Source organism: Molothrus aeneus, chromosome 3, assembly GCF_037042795.1.
Source record: "Molothrus aeneus isolate 106 chromosome 3, BPBGC_Maene_1.0, whole genome shotgun sequence".
Taxonomy (NCBI): domain Eukaryota; kingdom Metazoa; phylum Chordata; class Aves; order Passeriformes; family Icteridae; genus Molothrus; species Molothrus aeneus.
In genome coordinates this window covers 6,858,869-6,882,666 of record NC_089648.1, presented here as the reverse complement: position 1 = coordinate 6,882,666, position 23,798 = coordinate 6,858,869, and the positions used below count along the sequence as shown (strand labels likewise).

At 40.7% G+C, this 23,798-nt stretch overlaps 1 protein-coding gene and 1 long non-coding RNA gene across 10 annotated transcripts in view; one reads left to right on the top strand and one right to left on the bottom strand.

The window, feature by feature from the left end:
* Positions 1–14,364, bottom strand: part of CDC42BPA (CDC42 binding protein kinase alpha) — a 183,434-nt gene extending 169,070 nt beyond the window's left edge. For all 9 annotated transcript variants that reach the window (XM_066546193.1, XM_066546186.1, XM_066546189.1 and 6 more), the window contains exons 1-2: positions 13,906–14,364; positions 12,961–13,185 (exon numbers count right to left, since the gene is read on the bottom strand). In XM_066546193.1, coding sequence (XP_066402290.1) covers positions 12,961–13,156 — 196 coding nt within the window. In that variant the 5' untranslated portion in view covers positions 13,157–13,185; positions 13,906–14,364. The remainder of the gene's footprint in view (positions 1–12,960; positions 13,186–13,905) is intronic.
* On the top strand, positions 14,145–15,712 carry LOC136554334 (uncharacterized). Its single transcript, XR_010783310.1, has 2 exons — positions 14,145–14,288; positions 15,242–15,712. It is a non-coding gene; the product is annotated as an uncharacterized lncRNA (long non-coding RNA).
* The last annotated feature ends 8,086 nt before the right edge of the window (positions 15,713–23,798 follow it).

Genomic DNA, 23,798 nt, shown 5'->3' with positions numbered 1-23,798 from the left:
CACATTTGCTTTAAAATCAATTCCTGACAGGGCAGTTCAGAGTGCCACTGGAAAGAGGCAGGAAGCAGATACTCAGAAGCACCAGACAGAGAAAAAGGAGGGGTAGGAAGAGGGAATTTCCTGATCCACAGAAGAGACACTATTATGAAACTGCCTACCTATACTGTATTTGTCACCTTAATTGATGATTAAGTGCAAGGTTTTAAGAGAACTTCCCTCAACCTTCAATTAGAACTTTTCTGAGCAATACCTATGCAGATACAGCTTTCCAGGAGGTAATTCCCAGCATTAGTTGGAGATAATAATCAAAGAGTTTCTGGTTATCTCTGTTGACATAATATTTGACTTCCTGAAAGCATACAAAGTTTTATGGGTTAAGTTTCCAGTGTAGCAATAATATGAATTTTGCAGCTTGACAGTTACTTGCTCCAACACCACAACCATCAGTATTCCTCAAAGTCCACTCAAGCTGAACATTAACACACAGCAGGAGACACTGCAAACCTATGCCATAAATAGGAAATATGAGACAAGATTTAAATGTATGCATTTCAATTTCTGTAAGGCATTAAGACACTCCAGGAAAACTTCTCTGAAATGCCAGTGGCATGCATACCACGGGCATATCACATGCATATCATCATCTGCAGGAAAGATTTTGAAAAGGTGAGGTACAAACAAACTACCATATGAGTTACAAGAAGATTAATTTTTATGGAGGTCCAAGTTCAACACACATAAACAGTTGCTCAAAACACAATTCTGGCAAGCATCCACCTGACTACTGCAGTAAAGAGCACTTCCCTTCTGAGAAATAAAACAATTGCTGCTGCTTCAAGCTGTACAATGCTGAAGGTACATGAGAGGGAGGAAAGAGGACATCACAGCAACAAGATCACAGAAATAAGATTAGAAAGGGTACCCAAACAGTATGCTGGAAGTTTAAGCAAATAAATAAAGCCCTTAAACACACAGAAGTTACAAGCCACCCACACCTTCAGGAATTTCCACAACAAACATTTCAAAAAACTTTGAAGAAAAACAAATTAAATTGGAAGGAACACAAACATAAACCTGGATTCTAGAAACTGCTTTTCCACTGAATTTTTAAATCGCCTTCACAAATCACAGCTGTGCCTCCATTTCTTTGCAGGGATATTTCATATGCTAATGACCACATACTCTTCTCATACAGGTTTTCAAGGCAATATATGCAAGTACCCAATATTACTGTAAATTATTTTCTCACCAGGAAAGTAACTGAAAGAAAAAAAAGTATATTTACAAGTCTCACAACCAGGAAAAATACACACATTTTAAAAGTATACTATAAAAAAGTGAAGCAAAATAATGAAAATATTCTCTCTTGACATCTAGAAAAAGCTACAGTAATTGAAGCATAATTTTAAATATTTAACCAGTTAACGGCCTCAAATAGTTTGGCTTTCTTTAGAAGCTCAGCAGGAAATATGAACTGCTTTAGTACCATGAGGGCATCAGTGAATTAACATCATGCTTATCTCTATTAACTGAGAGCAGAATCAGGCTTAGAAATGCCTTCTTCTTTCTATCAGACAGACATGACAATTTTGGCTCATAGCTATTAAAGTCAATGCCTCCCATGTGATGAATCCACCCCATTCAGATGTCTAAACCTTCTCAGATCTTGACACATCACCTGGGAAATGGCCTTTCAGTGGAGAGGCTGCTTTTCTCTCAAAAAGAAAAAAGTAGCAGGGAAAATAGCACCTAGGTCTTTAAATACCTGGCATATAAAAATATGGTATGAGACAGACACTAAGGCAAAGAGAGAGAAGAGAATCTGGGCTTATTTGTCAAGCCTTATGCTTAAATTGTGAGTCTGAAAATGTCACCAAGCAGCACATTTACAGACTTCAAATAGTCCTGTCTGATGGGAATACTCTGAGAAGGGACATCAGAAGTAGCAGTGCAGCTCTTCTGCACTGTGCTTTACAAACACACAACAAGACCCCAAGCCCCTGTGCTAAGTTATAATGCTTAATTCAAACGTGCAGTTTGACCCTGCTTCTCTTGAAGGTAATGAAAATTCTGTCACAAGCTTTTAGGAGGGTGTGGGTGGTGGAGGGTTGTGTTATTAAAAACAATTATCAGCATATCAAGAAGAAATCCTTGTAGCTTTGCCAAAATGACTTAATTTACCATCTTTCATCTCCTGTAAATTTCCTCTGACGCTTTCCATTGGAAATGGATTTGTAGCCCTGATGCTGGAACCATGCTAGGAATGACCTTTGCACCCTGTCACTGTAAGACTTCACATGGCAGGGACAGGGAACACAGAGAGAGCTGGAGAAGGTGTGTCTGAGAGAAACTGAAAATCTGAACTAAGAGCAGGAACAAATGATGGCCTAATGTTAGCAGAAGTGCCATGCAAATCTAGCAGTCATAAAGTTTTCTTTACTGCCCTAAGAAGCAGTGGGATAACATCAAAACTACTAAAGAAAATACTTGCCCCAAACACATGAACTAATTTGATCCAACCTCATTTGACAGTGATGTGTTAGAGAAAATTGTTTCTTTAAACTGGAAAGAGGAAAAAAAAAAGAAACAAGAGAAGAAACTTCTTTTTAGAGACAGAATTATATATTCTTAATACCTAGGCTTTAAAGTGTAGAATTTAATTTTGCTGATCATGACCTGTCATCAGTAAGAATTATCAATAAACATTCTACTTCCTAATTAAGGTAGATGGAGGAAAAAAAAGTCACAAGGTCACATGGAATAAAATTATTCAAGTTTTGAATAATCATATGACACTTTGATGTGAACAAAATATTTTAGTGCCACAAATTCAGCCTGGTTAAGAGCTGAATGCATTGAGGCTTTAGAACAAATCAATGGCCAGCAACATATGAGGTAGAAACTTTTGTAATTGTAACTATGATCATACACATGGTTAAATACATTTACTGACAATATGAACTACATGACCAAGACAAAGCAAAAACTCTTTAGAGAGGTTTGTTTCCTTATTAAGAAAATTTAATGGTGAAATTAAAGCAAATTATTAAGTACTAATATCAAGACTTTACTGGACGAGAGTCCCTCCTATTGGTAGTGCCAAGGACCACAAAGTGAATGTAATATTGTCAGTAAGCAATACAATTTCCATTAAATCATCTTAGCTTTGGAGAAGAAGAATGTAAAATATTCAAGACAAGAATAGCTAGACAACAAATCATCAGCTCCTTGCCCCAGCTGCACACTTTTTTCTCTCCCAGAAAGTTTAAGCAGTAGGCTACTACTGATAAGATCAGATGGCATCTCTGCTACATCAGCCAGGAAGAGACTTTTCAGGCATCACCATGAGCTCCTGCAGCATATACTCAGCAGGGTAACTGCACAAATACTCGCTGAAGTACCTAAGAACCTGCACCACCAAAAGCAACTGGTTACCAGATCACCTTCTCTGAAGTCAATGTTACTCAAGGAAAAAATGAACCAAAAAAATAACAAGTTAATGAAATAATTCACACTAGCTGTGGTAATACACATTGTATGCCATTTTCTCTTGGTAACCTTATCTCTAAATAGTGTTTGCATTTTCAGTTTGTGGGTTATCAGCAATGGAGATATTAAGTCATCCCTTATTTTCAGAAAAACCAGAAACATATAAGGGCATAGAGTACATTTTCTTAGCCAGCCTGCTTATATCCAGAAAAACCCATTTGACTAATTTAATTTCAAAAATTAAATTATGACTTTTATAAAGATACAGAAATTCAGAAATACATCTTTTGTTACCCAGAAGTGGCTGCTAGCTGTGAAGGTGAAAATAGTCAATACTGGAGGTGGAGTGACACTACAGCAAAATGATAATGGTATTCTCTGCAAATTTGTTTGCATAGGAAGCAGCTTCTAAAATTTCCTTTAACATAGCAGTTCAGTGAGAAAACAAGTCTCTTTTGTGTCAGTCCCTATCAAAATTATAAAAGGATCTTTTTAAATAATCACAAAATAGTACATCATGTGTTTTCTAGAAGTTGGGGGAAATAGAAGGAAACTATTCCAAGTGTGTTAACATAAGAATCCTTGTCTTTCAGTTACAAAGTATACAACGAAAACAGTGTAAAGACACTGAGTGATACCATGCCAAATACCACAGAACACACAAGACCAACGCTTGCTTTTTGCAAGGAATTACCATCACCAAAATCAGACAGTTATTTTGAAGATCCCTCTTCGTGGTTAGAGACTTTCTCATTGCAAAAAGGAAAGTTTTGGAAACTGTTATGGAAAAAAAATGAGGCTCACTGAATTTCTACACCAACCAGCTACCAGAGGAAGCTGGTAGCCTCAAAATTTGTTTCAAAACTGTAGCTCCCTTGTATGCTAGAGGGAATCTGAGAGGCAACCAGGAGTTGTAGTAGGTGGAGCCACAGAAGCCTGGGCTGTCACAATCCTTGCCTCTTTCTTTTATAAGAACACTTCCAGATCTTCACAGAACCACACCGACAGATTTCAACGTGCTCTTGCAGCTTGCTTGTTAACTGGATTGTGCCCCTCTGCCCACGCAGGCCCCAGCAAAACAAAGTTCAGTGGATTTAGCCAGCCTTAAGACACCTTCGAGTCAGCCCCCACCCAAGATAAAACCAGTGAGTTGCAATCAAAATGTGACTTCTATTTCCTCCTCCTCCTCTTGTTACTATGTGTCCTGCAAAACAGTCAGACAACACAGTGCTTTATTGACAAAAGGCAGCGTGGTAAAGGTGAAAGAACTTTAATGAGCACCAACAGGAAATACCTCGGGACTGTGGTGTCCCCACAGCACAAATGACATTTTCTTAAACCACCGGGCAGACCAAAGTAATTGCAACCCTTCCTATCACTTCTTTATTTTAGTTTCAGGTATTAAAATGATAAAGCTATACTCCCACTTAAGTTTCATCCTTTTTAGACTACAGGAGTAAAACAGATCACAAGTTCTTACTCACAGCCAGAACAAACAGCCCAAGGCTCCAGTTCTACAAAAGCTAACAAGGCAAAAATGATTCATGATAGTAAATCAATTGATCTAGTAAGAAATGTACAGGGTGTTTATGGGAAAACACAGTACAGATGCACCTGTGGGTAAGCCCTGTGTGTATTTGTTCACTTTTTGCTACCATTCTCCACACACAACCCCTGTGTTATGAATGTGGCCAATAAAATCATGAAATCTTTGGAAAGACTAGGGAAAAAAACAAAGAAAAAAATACCAATCCAAATCCAGAAACCAAGATTCTAGCCATGGGAAGATCAGACTGACACACTGATATCCACACCACTTTAGAAACAAAAACTCAGATTTAGAAGGGATGAAAAGCAACAGAATGGAAGCAAGGAAGAAATGCACGAAGCCTCAGTTGAGAAGGTAAGTTGCTTTGGAATAACACTGTCCTTGGAAAATCTCAGAGAAAGGAAAGGAGGAAGGACTCAGAAATGGAGAGCTGTGGGCCCTTGAACTCTGAGACTGAAAGGAAATGAAACAAAAGACCAACAAAGCATTGCTGTTCTAATCCCACAACATTTCAAGGAAATGTAATTATTTTTATTAACATCTACAAATGCTTTTTCCTCTCCCACTTGGAATGGCACACTAAACTCACTTTTTATTTCCACCAAAAAATGACTGTAAATATCCACTAAATTGCTGAACAAAATATATCTTTTCCCCTCAAAATGGCACAGAAAAATACCACAGTTCGTAACATCTACAAGGTCCCTACGACAAGCTTTTCAAAAAAGTTGCCAAGAGAAGGTGCACTAAGAAGCTGATCCCTAAGAATAAAAGAAATCTGCAATATTGTGTAACAAAACTAATTTAAACCAAACTGTAAGTCTGGATATGGATAAGGAAGAATTATGAAACACAAAGTCATAGGAGTCTGGATACACCTCATGTGGATTTTATCCATGGTGACCGCTAGTAAACCTAATTAGGCTGTATTACTAGAAATAAAGCAAACTGACCTGTCTGAATAGAAGATTTTTGCAGTTATTATTAAGCCCAATGTCATGTTTAAACTATTTGAAATAAAAATCTTGTCGTTAACAAAAGATTGCACATGACTGACCTAAATCACTTGCATTTTTTAAAGATTTTGGTCCACATTAGAGGCATTCCCAAGCTTAATGAGGATTTTAGAAAAATAATGTGTTGAGGTAAGTTAGGCCAGAGTAGAACAAAATATTCCAGTTGTTCAGCCAGAAAAAGAAAATCAAATTAAACAAGTACAAATGCTTATGGAAGGAATGCCTGCTTTGCCAAAAGATAAAACTTAAAGAGTCTAGAAACTGGCCTTTTCTTTCAATCCTGCCTCAGTTATCCACTGTAGGTTTTTTATTCAGGTTTTAGAGCTTGGCAGAAGGATCTAATTGCTTCTGGAAGTCTTCTGCACAAATGGAGACTGTAAATTTTTTACACGATTAAAGCAATTAGAGATGCTAAGAATAGGTTAATATTTTTCAAAGACACATCCAGGATAATTCATTACAGTTCACTTTCAGAAAATAATATGGGGAGAATGATTTCCAGGATAGCAGCCTACACCCACTTTGTATCTCGAAATCCTGTATTTGCAATTTATTCCTAAGAAAACTTCAAAACAACACTGGTCTCTCCAGCCACAGTTATGACTCAGTAGTGAAATTACTGTTATTTGCTGCTGCTATTCAGGATTCAAACACTGATCTATGGATGTAAGGTAGAGCTTCAAAAAGAAAGGTAGCTTCTACCCATCTTTGTTAAAAAAAAAAGAATATATACATTCTAAGAATTGAACCATATTGGACCAATTAAGCTCATTGCTTTTGAAGCACAATATCCACACTTTAGTCAACTGTGATATAATAATATGCTGCAGGTTATAAAAAAAATACATCAGTAAATCCAGGAGAGATGGGCCAAAAGACAAGGAAGGAGCTTAATCAGGTACATGCACAGCCTCATATCCTGCACAGAGGTTAAAAATTCAAACACACCTTCAGCAGTACATTGTACAGTTATGATCATACCATAAAAAAACCCTACTGGATTAACCCTTAAACATGAGATGTCCTAGTAACAGGGAATTTATTGTGTTGTCATGAGGTTTATAATGCCCACTGAGCAGACTAACTCATATAATTGTATTTCTCCATTTGTCCCCATTAGACCAAAGCATGCGAGGAATTTCTGTACAGAATAAAGGCATTTCTAAAATTCCTGGAAGCTAAGTATTAGTTAGCTTTCTATCTAAGCAAGCCATGCTCCTTTGCAACAAACAGGACATTACTGACAGAAGTCAGTCAACCTGAAGACACACACCCCAAATATGCCCCAAAATAGGCAGCCTTGGAGTACTTCCAAACTTCCCCTGCCCAGCAGAACAAAAAGAGCCAAAAAAGAACACCCTTTTAAATGTATTTCTACTTAAAATTAAGAGTTTTGATTAAAAAAACACTTTGTGTAATGGAAATGTGCAAAGAAACAAACACGTTACAATGGATTAATGCCTCACTCTACTGGAAACTAATAAAAATCGAATAGAATTAACTGGATGGTCTCACAGCTCATTTGATCACATCTGAACTGTTGATAAACTTAGAGTCATTAGTTTACTGTGTTCAAGGAAAGAATCAAAACTGAAATAAATGTGAGAAAAAAAATCACAATTTAAAAGGTTTAAACCTTAAACACAGAACTAACACTAAAGCCTGCATGGGCAACCATTCTTCAACATATTTTCCTACAAATAATGTTGCCTTCTTTTTCAAGTAATTTGGTGTAGAACTGCATCTGTATAAAAGATGTTTACACAATATCCTGAAACATAGAGATTTGAAGGTCATTTTCTATTTGGTTTTAAATGTGAGTTGTTTCATTGCTGAAGAAACTTCTTCTTCAACCTAATCATTCTTCATCACTGAAGAAACTTCTTTCACCCTAATCAATAAAAAGCATTTAATTGTTGGCTGCAGCTGTGTAACAGAAACAACAGATTACAGAAAATAAGCAGTAAAGTGTTATTGAAAACAATGTCAGAAATTTATGTGTCAAGAATGCCACAATGTCTTCTGCATTGATGGAGCCCCATCAGTTCATATGGCTCACCTGCAAGCAATGAAACAACTCACATTTAAAATTAGGAATATGCCTAAGCACATTAAGTGGCCTTGACAAGCAAGATGCTTCTCCTTTCCCAGAAAGAACTGAATAACTGGTTTTGCTTATGTCAGACCAGGAGGTATTCCCATTTTTATGACTAGAAGAAAAAGAAGTTGATACCTTTTAGAATGTAATCAGGAAAAAAAAAGTGTTTCTGATGGGTTAGATAGTACTAAGGTTGGAAAGTACTGAGCACCAAAGTCTACTTTAAAAAAAACCAAAACAACAAAACTTGAAAAAGTTGATTGCTAAGTCCTTTACTGTCTGCTAAGAATAGGACCTAAATGAATGATTGTTTTTTAACAGCTGTTTTAAAAACAAAACATAAGCAACTCATAGCTGAAAATGGCTGTGATTTTGTTCAGGACCTAATAGAGATAAATAACAAAGAAAAGGTGCAGAAGCCTAGAGATAAGATTTTATTTTCTTTTGTAACTAATATGTAAAAACAAACCTAGCTGAAAAAGGGGATTACCTTTTTTTTAAAAGAAAAACCATGAGAGAGATCATCAGAAGGATAACACAGACAACCTCTCCACAACTCTGTCTTGAAAAATTGGTTGTATGGTGATAAAACCATTTCCAATATCCAGAACAGATGCTGCACAACTGAGTAACAGAAGTATGAGACCAATGATGACAGCCTAGTGTATGACCATATCAGCACTGCATAAACACCCTGCATTTCAGTTCTACTAGAGACAAAATGAGAACAATTGAATCCATCTTCCAAAGCTTTCTTCGGTGGGAAAAAACAAAAAAACAAACCAAACAAGAACAACAACAAACTGAACAGAACCAATCAAACAAAAATTTTACTAGAGGACAGTTTACAATTTTCCAACAAGAGCACAGATTTAATCAAGTCACTGACCTCACATGGTATTGGTGGTGCCCTCCATCTTCCCTCACTTTCATCACCACACATTTTGAGGTTTATTCTATTATTCTTTCAATGCATCCTAAAGAACATTGTTCTAGTTTCTTTAAAAGCAATTCAAATTGGAGCCATTGGAAGGAAAGAAAGTTTTCCCAGAACCAAAACATCTCCAAAAGCTTCTTTTTATCACTACAGTTCTCTTTCAAGTTCACCTTATCAGCCTTCGTTACCTCCCTTACACTCTTGCGTCAGAGTGGCAACTCACACACAAGTAGAAAAGAAAAAGCAAAGTGCTTGGAATTCTCAACAGCTTTTTCTGGTAAGCTCCAGTTGCTATAATTAGACAAGCCTTTTTCTAAATCACAAATACAACTATCAATAGAGATAAAAATGAAAACTAGCATCAAATACATAGAAGAAGCCAAATCTAAATGTTCCAGTTTTTTCCTGTTATCTCAAAATGTGCCCTGATTTAACCCTCAGAACACAAATATATTGGCTTTTTCCATGGCTGTGTTAGCATAAAGGATACCTATGTAATATCAACAACAAAATTAAATCATCTTGTTAACAAGTCACAAAACTAATACTGTATAAGAGTAGGGAATGCAATTATGTTTTCACTTAAAGCCAAAGATAGGGTTTTAGAAGCAAAGCAGCTTCTGAATCACAAAATAATTAACCTGACACTTCTAACCAGTCTAATGTCATTGCAAGCAACAAAAAAGGCTGAAATTCTACAAAAATTTAAAACTCAACTTCACACTGTAGAGACTTTACTTTCTACACTTCCTGAGTTAAACTTGCAGCATCAAACCAAAATATGAACAATTAGTTCAGATCTCAATTCTTTTACCTGGATTAATTTTTTAAATAAGTTATAGCTCTAGATTACAAGTTGATAAAGTAGCCCTAAAAGATCTAAGTACTAGAACATGAAGCTTCTTAGTTCCCCTAAATATAGCAGCAGTCACATGGCTGTCATTAAGACATTAGCTTTCCCGTGGTAGAATACCTCCTAAACCTTTCCCCCAAAAAAGTCAGATTGTGGTTCAGTTTTACATGAAACAGAGCAGATAACATCTCAGACCCAGAACAGTCTCTATAAAAACACACATCCACAAATGCAACCTCAACTCAAACCCAAAGACTAACAAAACCAAAGGCTAACACCTCAAAACTACACTGCTGAAAAGCAAGAAAAAATTATTTGTTGCTCAACAGGAGTCTGTGATCACTGAACAGCTGTTTATTAGCCTTTTCTTAAAATTAACAGACTATAAATAAACCTTATTTACTTCTAGAAAGAATAATTTATTTTAAAAAAAGGCAGTTTAAGATGACAATCAGTTCTCAGGAGTAAATTTGTACTCCGCACTTTGTACACATACACACACACATCCCAGTTCATACCAGTTCCCTCACCAGTTCCAATACATTCACATTGCACTCTCCATTACAATCAAGCCAATCTGTGGATATTTGGCAGAAACCCACCAAATGCCAGCATCCAACTGACATCCACCAATAGATACACCAGGCCCCAAGTTTTATTCCACTGATGGGGAAAATAAATTAATACACACTATTTTATATGGTACATTCAAATCCAAGAGCGCTTCACACGCAGCAGCTTTCTGAACTCCCTGGTGTAAAATTTGTGCTACTTTTCCTGCTGTTCAAATAGAGAAGCTAAAAAAAAACTGAGCTGAAAGCACTTCAACACTGAGTCCTTTAGAGAGGTGTGGGCAGAGTCCATGATTTCTGGCTGCCAGCCTTCCACTTCTGCCACTACTCAGCACATCTCTGACTTTAAAAACCACATATAACCTCTTTCTAATCAACCACTTGCATTGTTCCTCCTTCTGGGGAGAGAGATAGGAGAGGTCAGGATTATATCAAAGCACAGGTACCCTCAGTAACTCCGCTGCCCCAGAGCACTGGAGGGTACCCGACCTCTCTAAGAGTTTGATTTTGCCAACTCCCTGATCCCAAGAGGAATGCCAGAGACTGCCAGTTCCACTAGGAGGGCTGGCCCTCAGAGGAGACACCCCTGGAAGTGTTTGCAGAATAAAGACATCATTCACACAGACACTTCCCCCAGCAGGCACCAGCCACTGCTGGCTCTTCCATGTCACCTCACAAACCCTCCTGGAAAGCTCCCAGCGCAGAAGCCTGGACAGCAGAGCTGGGAGCAGACAGAGGACCACAGCAACTCAGCCCTGGAAATGGGAATAACTGGTCTTCTCTGAAGCCTAAGAGTCCTGCTAAGGCACAGCTGGAGCATGAGAGTGGAAAAATAGCAGGAAAAATAGGCCAGCAAGAAACCTTATTCCAGTCCAGCCTTTCCAAAACAGTGTATTATTTCCATCAGCAGATGGGAAAGCTTATTACAGAAATCTTCAGGTACTGTCAGAGGCTTGCAATGATGCATTTACCCATTAAACAACACCACTGAATGCACCAGCACCCAACACAATGGGTCCTAAACACGCTGTTGCTCTGATCATCTAGATATGGTTAACTTGGTTGTTATTATTATTATTTACAGGCTATCAGCTGGCTAGATCCACTGCAGACTACACCAAGTTCCTGCATAAAAAAATACCCTTGGAGCCATCATATTTTCCCAGTCTTTCACAGCTTCTGTATGCCAGTGACAGTTTTAGAGGGAAGATTCTTCAGAAGTACTTTTAATTATTATTTCCTCCTTAGCTAGAATGCATTAATTATAGCCTGTTCCTCCAGATAATAAGAAAACAAAAAACAGTGCAATATGAACACTACAAGAAACTTAATTACTGAGTCAGATGTCCTTTAGATGTCAGTATGACTACAGAGAGGAGCAGGAAAATGAAATACACACATATCAGCCTCAAGTTGTTAGATCAGTTATCAAAACAATGTCTTTCCTCAGCAACTTCATTTTGAAGAGCTTAACCACCTAATTAATCAAATGCCTGTTACATGTTTCAAAAATATGCTTTTTTTAAATAAAGGAGGCCTGCTGATGTATTTATTACAAAGCAAATGTGGTAAATGGTTCTGTATGCAAATACAGAAGTGCAGCATGACTTTGAAGTTTGAAGGTCAGATACAGTAACCATTCTCATCAAGGTTCTTATGTCAGACTGCATCTTCTGGTTTACATCTAAGTTTAGGAGGAGGAAGAAAGAGAATTAAAAAGAAAAAAAAAATAGAGTCAACCAGTTCTGTGACAACTTAAGAAGAACTGGCACAATATCATTCACCTGCTTTCCTTTAAAAATCTACTAATACCCTATCTCCCACAAAATGAAAAGTCTGCCAGGGACACACAGATTTTCATTCTGCTTTTCAGCTTTGATTCTCCTGATGAAAAAAACAATCTACTTAAGTCAGCAACAATTTTATATTAAAGAAGAGAATGTCATCTTCTCCATCTTCACAGATGTTTCAAACCCTTATCATTTCAGAAAGCTGAAGGATTTTCTTGTTGATCAACATGCTTTATTTTAAAGCAGTATAGATTCAACTGCAGAAGCAAATCAGTGGATTGTGCATTGATATTTTTGCAGGCATCAGAGAATTTATCCCTCACCATTCCATATTCCCAGCAACTTCAGGACACAAAACTCAACAGCTGGGCCTGAAGGCAAGCAAATACGCTAGGAACAAAAGTCTGATCCATGGCAAAAAAGAAAAATAAAACAAAAAAAGAAGCATGTTTTACATGCATACCTCAAAGACAAAAAACCAATACAGATTTCTTTTTAGCACCACCACCACATCTAAATACAGTGAAACTGACAACACTTCCCAGTAAAACACTGAGTTATAAACAATCCCCTCTCACACATAAATAACAGAGACATTATACAAAGCTGACAGGAACATGGACGGATGTACACAAAATAAACACATTCAAACTTACCCCACTCCAGATACTCAAGGATGTTCTTCTCTCTTCTCAGAGGGGAATTATTACATTCATCATAAAGGCAGATGAGTATATCCAGCAAGGTTTCCACACTGAAGCATTGCCCATTAGTCTGTGTTGGCCCATCCAAAATAAACTGCTCCAACTGCTTCAAACGCACTTCTCCAGACATGGTTGTTTCAGTTTGCATTGGGGTTTCTTTTTTAATGATTATTATTACTTTGTCAGAAAAACAACAACAACAAAAAAAACTTTTGAGGGTTTTGTTGTTTAGAAAGAAGTCAACAGTATTTTTTAACAAGTGTCAAACTGTGACGGTCCTTAATCGCTAGCCCACCTCGGGGTTCCCAGCCTGAAACTAACCCCTTGGAGCTTCAGACACACACATACAGTGTGGATATCTGTGAATTCATGACATTTAAGAGAAGAAAATAGTTATCCTAAAAAAAAAAAAATTAATAGGCTTAGTAAGAAGTGGGGCAAAAACAGCGTTCCTGATGCTTTAACAATAATAATTGCACTCAAATTCAACCGAGACTGCCTGACACCGTGCGTGCATAGGCACAGGCAGTTACATATTTAAGAAGGTCTTCTCCTTCATTCCCAATGCAGATCATGCAGCGCGATCCTGCGAGGAGCCCCGCCGCAGCACCACGGGCTAACAGCCCCTCCGGTTCCGCTTCCCAGGACGGATGGGAAGGGAAAAACAGATGTATTTACGTATTTATATAAGCGAAAGGCAGCAGAAACGAGGGCGCACACCGGCGGGCAGGCACGGAGGGATGAGGGGCCGCGCAGCCCCGCCGCCCCCCGCCGCCTCCCCCGGCCCCGGCAGCGCCTCCGCGGCCACCGCGGGGTGGGGCGCAGCCCCCCCTCCTCAGGGCGCAGCCACGTCCTGCCCCGGGCAGCCTTTCCCTTCCTCCTCCTCCTCCTCCTTACCGAGTCTCCTTTTAAGGCTTTTCAGTGATTCAAAAAAACTAAAGTCTTCATTGTCGCCCCCTTCTCCTCCGCTGCGCCAAGGGGCGGCGGGCGGGACGCGCGCCCCGACACACCGGCACAAGCGCTCCGAGCCCTGTCAAATCCTTCCCATGGCTGCGGCGGCGGCGGCGGCTGCTGCTGCTGCTGTTGCGGAGACGGCGCCCTCCTCCTCCTCCTCCACCCGGTGCGCGTCCTGAGGCGGAGGAAAAGCGCCGGCGTCCCCGCTCCGGCCGCACGCTGCGGGCCGGGAGGCCCCGACGACGGCGGCGGCGGCGGTGGCTTCACTCCCGGAGGCGCGATGGTGTCCCGGCTTCGCCCCCCCGGGCAAAGGGCATCCTCGGGCGGTGCGTGTGCGGGGTGTGTGTGTGTGTGCGTGCGCGGGGCGGCGGGGAGGGGTAGCGGCGGCGCCGTCCCTCCCCGGCTCGCTCGCTCCCTCCCTCCCTCCGCTTCCGCGCCCTCCTCTCCCCCGCCGCTCCCTCCTTCCTTCCCTCCCTCCTTCTTCCTTCCTTCCCTCCCTCCTTCCCTCCTGCGGTCACGCGCGGCAACCGCCGCCGCCGAACGCGCTGCAGCCCAACATGGCGGCCGCGGCGGGGGGGAGCCGCCGCCGAGCGCCGCCGCAGCGCGGGGAGCCGAGCCCGGGGCCGCCGCTACTGATGGGATTGAGGGGAGGAGGGGATGCTAGTGCTGCTGCTGCAGCAGGGAATGCAGGGATACGGGCGGACCCAGGGATACGGGAGGGAGAGAGGGCGGGAGTGGGGAGGCCGCGGCGCAGCTCCCCGCAGGCTGCGGCCGCCCGGGCTGGGCTATCCCGGGCGGACCCGCCCGTCCGGCCGGGGAACCCTGCGGGCTTTGCCCCGAGCCGAGGGGAGCGGTCGCCGCCGTTGCCCGGCCCGGTTCCGCTCGCCGCCTCCCCGGCAATAAGGCTTTTGATTAAAATTCCTGGCCTGGTTATGGAGGGCGTGTGAGGGGAGCAGCGCCTGCCTGCTCTTTTAAGGGGTTCTGCCGAGCTCCAGGTGCGAGCAGGGACTCTGGCTCCCTCACGCTTCGGGGCCTTAAAAGCGTGTCAGAAAATGCGTCGGCTCCTGGCGGTTCTGTCCCCGCTGGCCTCCCCTCATCGAGGAGCCCGCTGTGCCACCAGAGTACACGCCGGGGAAACAAGCTCCTTTTGCGGGCATTTCAGATCCATAGCGTTTAAGAGAGCTGGAGGATATTCTTGTTGAACAACGTGGGGTTTTTTAGACGGTATAGACTCAGCTGCAGAAGCGCATCGGAGGATTTTGTGCTGATCTCTTTGCAGGCCCGCCTGTGGGGTGAAAAATGGCAGCTGCCCACCGGCACACCGCACAGATCTCCTGGCCGAAGGTGTCAGGGATGCGCTGTGGTGCTCGGGGCATTGAAGGTCATCTCTAAGACAACTCAGTTCGTCACTTCAGTTCGTCCTTCCTCAGAAGCCAGGTGAAAGGAGAGGGAGACCCCACACCCCCCAGAGGTCATTGGCTGTAGGTGAACTTCAGCATTCTCCTGAAGCCCACCAAGCCCTGCATCTTCTGGAGCTCAGGGGAAGGAAAAAGCTCAGGCTTCTGCTTCCTCGGTTCAGTAACCAACAGATGACCCTCAGCTGGGTTTTGCCATACCAAGCATCTATATAACACTTATTTTTTTTAAACTGGCCTTTTTACCAGCTGATCTAAAACATCAATAGTCTTACATACCCAGTAAGATGTACTACACAATATGATTAAAGCCCCATATGTTTGTTCAGAATCACTCAGCTGTGTGTAAAGTCACTGGTGCAAAGCTAGAGAGGACAGTGACTCCCACCCTGTGCATGCAGAATGGCAGAGCAGAGTTTTGGCGAATGAAGAAACGTGCAGAGAACTTAATTCTAAAAGCTTTTTGTGCAAAAACCCTCCAAGAAGTGTCAGAAACCACTACAACTGTAAGTGATGGGTAGAAGATAGGATTAAACTGAGGATTAAACTAATAAGGAAAGGGTTTCCTTCCTGTGCTGAGGTACACCCTTGGGATGACAAGAGCCCTGTGCCAGTGTCTGGGCTGCTGCAGTCACAGCTGTGCCTCTGTGGTAGGAGCCTGCTCCAAAAGCTGTGGCACACAGGCAGGTTTACAGTGAGAGTAAGGCATTTCCTGCTGGCTCTCTGCTGAACTTGTGGAAATTGGGATTGAAGCTGGGGGTGGGGGATGCCTGATGACAGCAATAAAAATAAGTTGCTATTGCAGGGGTAGGTGGCCCAGATCAGATAGCACTTCCTATAGGGGTTGGAGATTTGTCATCCAAGTTCATCTTGAGCATAGATTAACCATTAATAGGGTTGCAGAGGAAAAATGGAGAAGACTAAGAGTTAAAGGGATGTTAGCTCCTTGGACTTTGGCACCGCTTGGCAGGGAAGTGAACTGAAGAACCAGTGCCAGAGATATGATGGGTGTGGATATTTCACTTATTTACTTAGGTTACTGTGTTTTCCCTAGCCAATTATAAAGTCTTTCCTTGTTTTAATTGCAGACCAAGTGTTTGCAAACAAGGATGGATAACCAATAAAGACAGTCAATTTCCCTATATTTCTGGTTTTGAAACTGAACCCTTATCAATTTCCACATCAAGCCAGTTTTTTTCAGTGTTCTTCTCAGCCTCAGTGAGGCTATAAGTAAAACCATATAAGCTACAGTTGAACACAACACCCAGGATTTTTTTGTTCTCTCTTTGTTTAATAGCCTGTCCAGAAATAAAAAAGGCATTCACATAACAACTGGTGATACACCCACTGGGCTGTAGTCAGCTGTCATGCCACAGAAGCTGTGAGGAACAGGTAACACCAACAATGACTGGTGACACATTTATTTGCTGGGAACTATCTTATGTACCAGATGAGTAATTCTCACACTACACCTGTGGGATGGAAAAATATATTTTCTACCTTATAAGAGAAACTTTAATCCAGAATTTTTAGAAAGCCAACAAAATAATTCAGTGGAACAGGGAGAAATTCCTCTTCTCTCATACATTCTGTCACTAAGACACCCTGTCCTAAAAATATACCCAAGTTGTGCAAACATACCCCAGTATCTTTCATAATTATCATGTGTTTGTTTCACCCTGTTCTTGTTTTAATAATACTGCTATAATATTTTCATTTTATTGCTTAGCTTTACAAATGTTTACAGTACCTCAACCACAACTAATGATAATCAGGAATTTATATCTCACAGTAAGTTAAGCAAGCTGATAGCAGCAGAGGGAATAGTGTGAAATGAGGAGGATACGGTTGAAACAATGTAGTTTTATATATTAACAACATATATGTTGAGTGTTTCAATTTGTTGGTTTAATAGAGAAAATATTATAATACATTGTTGGTATAATAGAGAAAACAGCCTTTTCAGGGACAAAGGGTTTTTTTTGTGAAGTACTGTAGATATCTGGTTTTGATGTGCAAACCGTTTCTAAAATCAAGAGACTCCCCTCAAACTTCATTCAGCAAGTGAATAATGTGATCTGCCTTTTGACAGGTAGATCTACTACATGCCTCAAGAATGGCATTTATGTGTTGGCAAAATTTTGCATCCAGGTTTTTCTGCTCTCTAAAACTTCACTTTGTAGACTCATGTTGTTTGTACTGATAGAGCATTTCATCTCCTGAGCAAAATTTTGTAGTATTCTGCAAAAACAGTGCTGGCACCCAATTTAGAGGGTGTGTTTATAGACATGGGATGGTACTGTTTGAAAAGGGGTCCTACAGATGTTGCCTGAGCTGTAGTAATAATTTAGGTTATTGGAAGAGATTGCAGGTAGCTGCAGATGGAGCACACAGTGGTTGCGCTCTAGGAGGACACTGAAGACCAGCATGTGTGAATCGACCAACACTTGTTCTAAAATCTGTTTCACTGTAGTTTCACATAAATCTTGCTGCTGGAGCAAACTTAATCCTAGTGAACAGAGAGATCTCTTCACTGAAACTGATGGCTGTTGCAGAACTTTAATTAGTTCTCAGTACCTATAATAATGCATTTAGTAACACACTTTAGTGTTTTTAAAGACTTGTAAATCTACTTTCCCTAATTCTTTCCATCTCTAACTGCCTTGCCAAGACCTATTTCTCCTGTGAGGTCTACAGAAAAGTCCAACTACAAGCACTAAAGGGTACCTGGCAAAATTGATGCTTAATATTTACCTAATCCCAAAACAATGATCATAAATGTGTATGTATATATAGGCATTGTAAATGTGGAATTATCTTTCTGTTCCCTCATGCTTCTTTTATTGGTCTTTGGAGTCTTATTTATAGTCTTAACGATTTTCTGTGAATGGCTGAACAAAGTGATTTTACCTCAGAGAGAAATTGCATCATGCTGATCTCACTACACTGGATCTGTACTGGCCTCATCCCCCTGGCTTTAGTCTTCATTTAAAACTAATGAGAATGTGGCCACCACTAGCATACAGTTTTCTGTGAAGAATGAAGCAGGTTTGACCCTGCTGAAGTGTCCAGGGGTGCTGTGCCCTGAACAGAAACAAGATAACCTCTGTGATTAAAGAAGAGGAGAGGAAGTAATGGAATTACTTTTATAACTGTGTGAAATTGATATAATTTGAATCCTGCTTTTATGATGCAGACTAAAAACTGACCAAAGTCACGTCTCATTCTGACCTCCAAATAGGACCCTGTGTTTGTACTCTAACAATGCTGTTTCATCTCTCAATATGTTGTTTTCTTCCTGTGAAAGTGGGGCCAAGGCTGCCAAAGCTCTTAGGGCTGCTGTAAACCTTAATTAATGTCAGTGTAGCAGTCTGAGATTCTTTTCTTATTTTCCTTTCTTCAGTAACATAAATCTAAGACTGTTATTTTATTTTCTCTCTTGTTTTTGTAGTCTGCAATTGTCTGCAACCTTTCAAGCCTTCATTCCCTCAAAAATCCGATTCTTTTCTGTGGATTTCTCTATCTTTGCTGATGTTTTATTTTACTGTATCCAGAATCTGTTACCTGTGTTAAGCCATCTTCAAAAGTTAAATTCTCCTCAAGATAATTCACACCCTTAAATGAAGCTATTTCATGACATAGAAAGGTCATTAAATATCTTTGTCAGGTTAAGTGGCATCTTAAACAGAAGAGTTCTGAGGAAGACCACATATTTATTTGTGAAACTGGATGGATGCAAATTTCTGCCAGTGCCACACAAAGTACAGATAATCCATTGATTCAAAAGGAAAGTGGATGCATTTACATTGTCTGGCTGATGCCTATACAAAGCTAGTGTTGCTCAACTTCCAGCAGCAATTACTCAGCACCAGAGCTGCTTGTAAACCTACTCTCTTTGCAGTGCTTCATAGTTTTTATTGACCATAATCAAGGCTTTCGATGTCTATTGCTCTAGAATGAGTACCTCTTCTGCTGGTGAACACTCAGGGCTGTATTATGGACTTTGTTCTGTTAAAAGGGTGTACTTAGAGATTAATTCAGTGAGGATCTCACTGTGAAAGTGATTTTTAAAAAAGAGCTGCTACTGTCGTGTAAGTAACATTGATGGAAGGGATGAGGAAACTTGTGACTAAGAGATCTTTAAGAGATCACCTAAGAGATTGGGTGAAGAAACAGGATGAAGTGAGGAAGAATGGAATAGATGAAAGAAGGAGGGAACACAATGACTAATTTGGAAATCATATGGGAAGGAAGAGTGATTTAGAAAGGGGAAGTCAAGGATCGGGAGTTTGGCAAGAAAGAGGGAGGGAAGCTTGTGAAGAGGGATGAGGGAAAATACTTGTAAAACCCAACAAATTCTGTACTTAGAAGAAAAAAAGACCAGAAAGAGCCTAATTTGGAATGTGAACACAGGGTGGATGAAGCTGGATTAACTTTATGTCTCAGAGTGCATAGCTTATTACAAAGAGAGTTCAAGAGATCACACATTAATCTTGATTTCCCCAAGAATTTTCAGATTAGAAGTCTGACCAATTCAGTTGTTATTTTAAAATACTGGTTTGGTTTATTTGAATTTTAATGAAAGAATACTGATATATTGAAAACAGTGGTGCCTCTATTTTATGTTGTTTATTTTTAACTTGAGAATTGCAGAAATAGGATCAAAGGTCCAAAATACATATTTTATTGGGAGAATAGATACAGACAATGGCAGCAGATGCAATTCACACAGAAGTCTCTTTTAATCAGAGCCAGGACACTTAATGTAAAGAGACACTTTCATCATGGTCTGCAGATTGAAACAGCAATATTGTGGCTTATCAACAGTTGACATTTTGAGTTTGTTTTCTAAATTTTATTTGGAAGGAGAGGCAGCAAGCCCCACCTCTGCCTTCATGGATTAAATTTGCAATCAGTCATCACATTTTAAGTAAGTGATGGCACTAGCACAGGTAACAATGACTAGAAACCAGCACTTCTGTTGTTTGTCAGTAGAACATCTTGCAGATTGATTCATTCTTCAGTGACAACTAACAGAAAAAAATGAAGTGCTCTGTAAAATTTGAGACGCTTGTGGAAAACATTTGTTGTAAGTAAAGGCCTCTTGCCATTCAGCAGGTAACTTCAGGTGTCCTCCCAGAGAGAAGAACATCTTGAAATCATGGAACCATGGAATGGTTGGGGTAGAAGGGACCTGAAAGATCATCCAGTTCCAACCCCTCTGCCATGGGCAGGGACATCTTCCACCACATTGCTCAATGCCCCATCCAGTCTGATCTTGAACACTTCCAGGGATCCACAGCTCTGTGCAACCTGTGCCAGTGCCTCACCACTTTCATAAGTGAAGAATTTCTTCCTAACATCTAATCTAACCAGTTGAAAATGTGTAGTGTTCAGTAATGATCCCACTCAAGCCAATGCCAAAAAAAGCCTCCTTGATCTCAGCAAGAGCATAAGTGAACTCATAATTCCTTCTGAAACAAACAAAACTGTTTGGACTTAGTTTTATGAAAACTAAGAGTGGTTTATATCTTTGCACGATGTCAACCATTTTTCTTTGTTAACTGTCACTGCACAAATTAAGATATTTAATTACATGGAAAGGTTAGAAGTGTGATTTCAAGTGGTTTTTGAGGTAGAGAAAGGCAAATATTTGTACTAGTTTAATCAAAAAGTGTGAACATAACACTGGCTCGGATCCTCGTGTGTGGATAGCACCGGGAATAATTGTCCTTGTGGGAGGAGGTGCTGGCCAGTGGTACAGCTTTGTGTTGTTGATAGTGCTCCCTCAGTGAATGCAACCTCCCTGAGAGAGGTGAGAGCAGATCTGCTGGCAGGAGTACTCCCTACCTGCCTCCATGCAGGAGGGTGAGCTTAGCCATGCATGACTTTGTCACTGCTTCAAGTAACCCAGCTCACCTCGGCTGAAATGAGCTGGGCCTTGCCCAGGCCTCCCTGAGACATCAAAAGGAGGGGCAGCCTCCATCTTGTGGGCAAAGACAAGCTCCAGAGGTTGTGTCATGGACAATAACCTCTCCCAGTGGGGCACACACAGATCAGGAAAAGAACATTGCTCTGCAGCCACAGTCATTCAGGGGACAAGTTTATGTGACAGTGAATTTTTCTTAAGGCAGGAATATTGCTATGGATTAATTCAACTCAATCAATCAATCAAAGTGAAGACAAGGACTAAAAGTACTAATTAAAAACAAATATTTCCAATCAGAGTAGGTTTTAGCAACTCGTAACTTGAAAGTAATTTGGCTGGTTTTCCTCAGTTTTTGCAAAAGTGACTAAAATAGACCTGGCAAGCTTCAGACTCCAGCAGCTTTCCAAGCCAAAGTTATGATGAAGGGATGGAAACAGGGTGCTATAACAGAAGCTAGCTTCAGCCTTAACCACGGAGATGTCGCTGCCTCCCCTCAACATCCCAAACCATGCCAAAACACACTGTAGGCGAATTAAAATCATTAAATGAAATGGAATGTTTCTATAACTTCAGTCAAGTAATGTCATAGAAACATTCATCATAATACAGCTATATCTCAAAACCTTTTCTTCCCCAGTTAGCCCAGAACACCAACAATTTCCATGTGTGGTGCATCAGGAGGAAGCAAGGTCCAGCCACATTCATCACCTGGAGTCCAACATTTGCTGCCATCACTTTCTTGGCTTCCTCCTGAAGGGCAGGATTTCATTTTGGAGGCCATGAAAATCGGGTTTCCAATTTCCAATGGAAATTGGTAATGAAAAAAAATTTTTGAAGATGTTAAAAATATTTGTATTTTTACAATTAAGAGTGATAACCATAGTTATGTGTTCTTAAAAAAAAAGACATCAGCAGTTACCAGCTGGTTTTTTGGCTTTCCCAACAAAGTGAAGATTTTCTTCCTTGACTGAATAATGAGGGAAGTGGCGAGTGGATATGGCGATAATTAGCTTCCAGCTATGGCTAGCACAGCTCTACACAGCAGCAATCCTACAGTCACTAATCTCACTGCTACAGGAGGAGAAAATGAGCTGGGCTGAAGTCTCTGAACTTCATCCTCACTCTGGTCAGGGACATTGACAGACCCAGGGTGCAGAGCCGTAGGATATTCAGTTTATTGCTGCAGTTTGCTCCAAGGCCTTTCCTAAGACTTAATTCCCTCGCCCTGCAGTAAAAGTGATAATAATGAAAAGGTCTATGATTCACAGTTGAAGCACTGTATCTTGCCTAAGTTAAACAAGTACCTAAGTGCTCTGCTGAACTGGGGCCAAGGGTGGATTACTGAGAGAGCTGGGCAGTCTTCCCATCTCCAGCCAGTTCACCAAGTAGTCTCAGGCTAATCATGGAGTTTTCTGGGGCTTAGTTTCCTGCACATGTTTATCATAGGGTATCTACTCTGACTGGTAAAGATAAGGAGATAATGAGGGAACATGAAAAAACTTCAGAGCATGGAAGAGGGAAAGTGCTATAGAGAAAACAAGTTTCTACATGTTGGATATACATTGCATGTTACACTGCCCCTATGACTTTTCTTTAGTTTCTGGACTCTGTTCAGTATTCATGAAAAAACATCAGACAGCTTATTAACAGAGAGCCCACTTCCACTTGAAATGGCAAGAGAGTAGTCTGAATCCCACCAGAACCAGTGGAAGAAGATCCAGCACTGCATGCAACCAGCATTCCAGAGCAGCTCAAGCTGTGTTGCCTTCCAGCAGCCTCATCACCCTGGCAGCACTGGCCTGCTGTAGGATGGGAATCTTTGTCCAGGCTGTTGCCTTCATGCCGTACAGCAGCCTGAAAAATGAACACAGCCTTCTTTGGAATGGCTTATTAAAAGGGAAATGGAACAACATCTCTGTCAGTCGATGCCTGACCTGCACTGAGAGAGTTTCTTCTGATCAGATATGGAGCTTTTAAGGCTGTTTTGCATTTCTCTGATTCCTACCTGGCAGAAAATGGCTAGAGAAAAGGCAAGAGTGTCACTGTGGAGAGCTTTTTATTGATATGGGAGAGGCCTGGTTACCACATAATAGTTTGCAAGAACAGACTTTCCTTTTAACACTTTTTTCTACTTGGAAATTTATATTTAGTTTTGCAAAGTTAGAGCAAAATAGCTTGGTGTATTGAATTGCAAGAGAGCTATCGTGAGTACATATGTTTACTTTATCTTTTGATACAGAGGAAATTAGCATTAAAAAAAATCTTTACTAAGAATGGATTATGCCAGAATACTAGTTTTGTAGCATAACAAACAGAGGAAAATATAAACATGCTAATCCATTCTGTGCAAGCTAAGAGCTGAGGTAGTGTACTCTTCTTAACAACTGCTCCCTGACGTTACAAACACAATTGTGGAGGTTTAGTACCACATTACAGCTTCGAGTGTGAAACCGGAAAACATCAATGCTGCTTTTGGGGATTTTGACCTACAG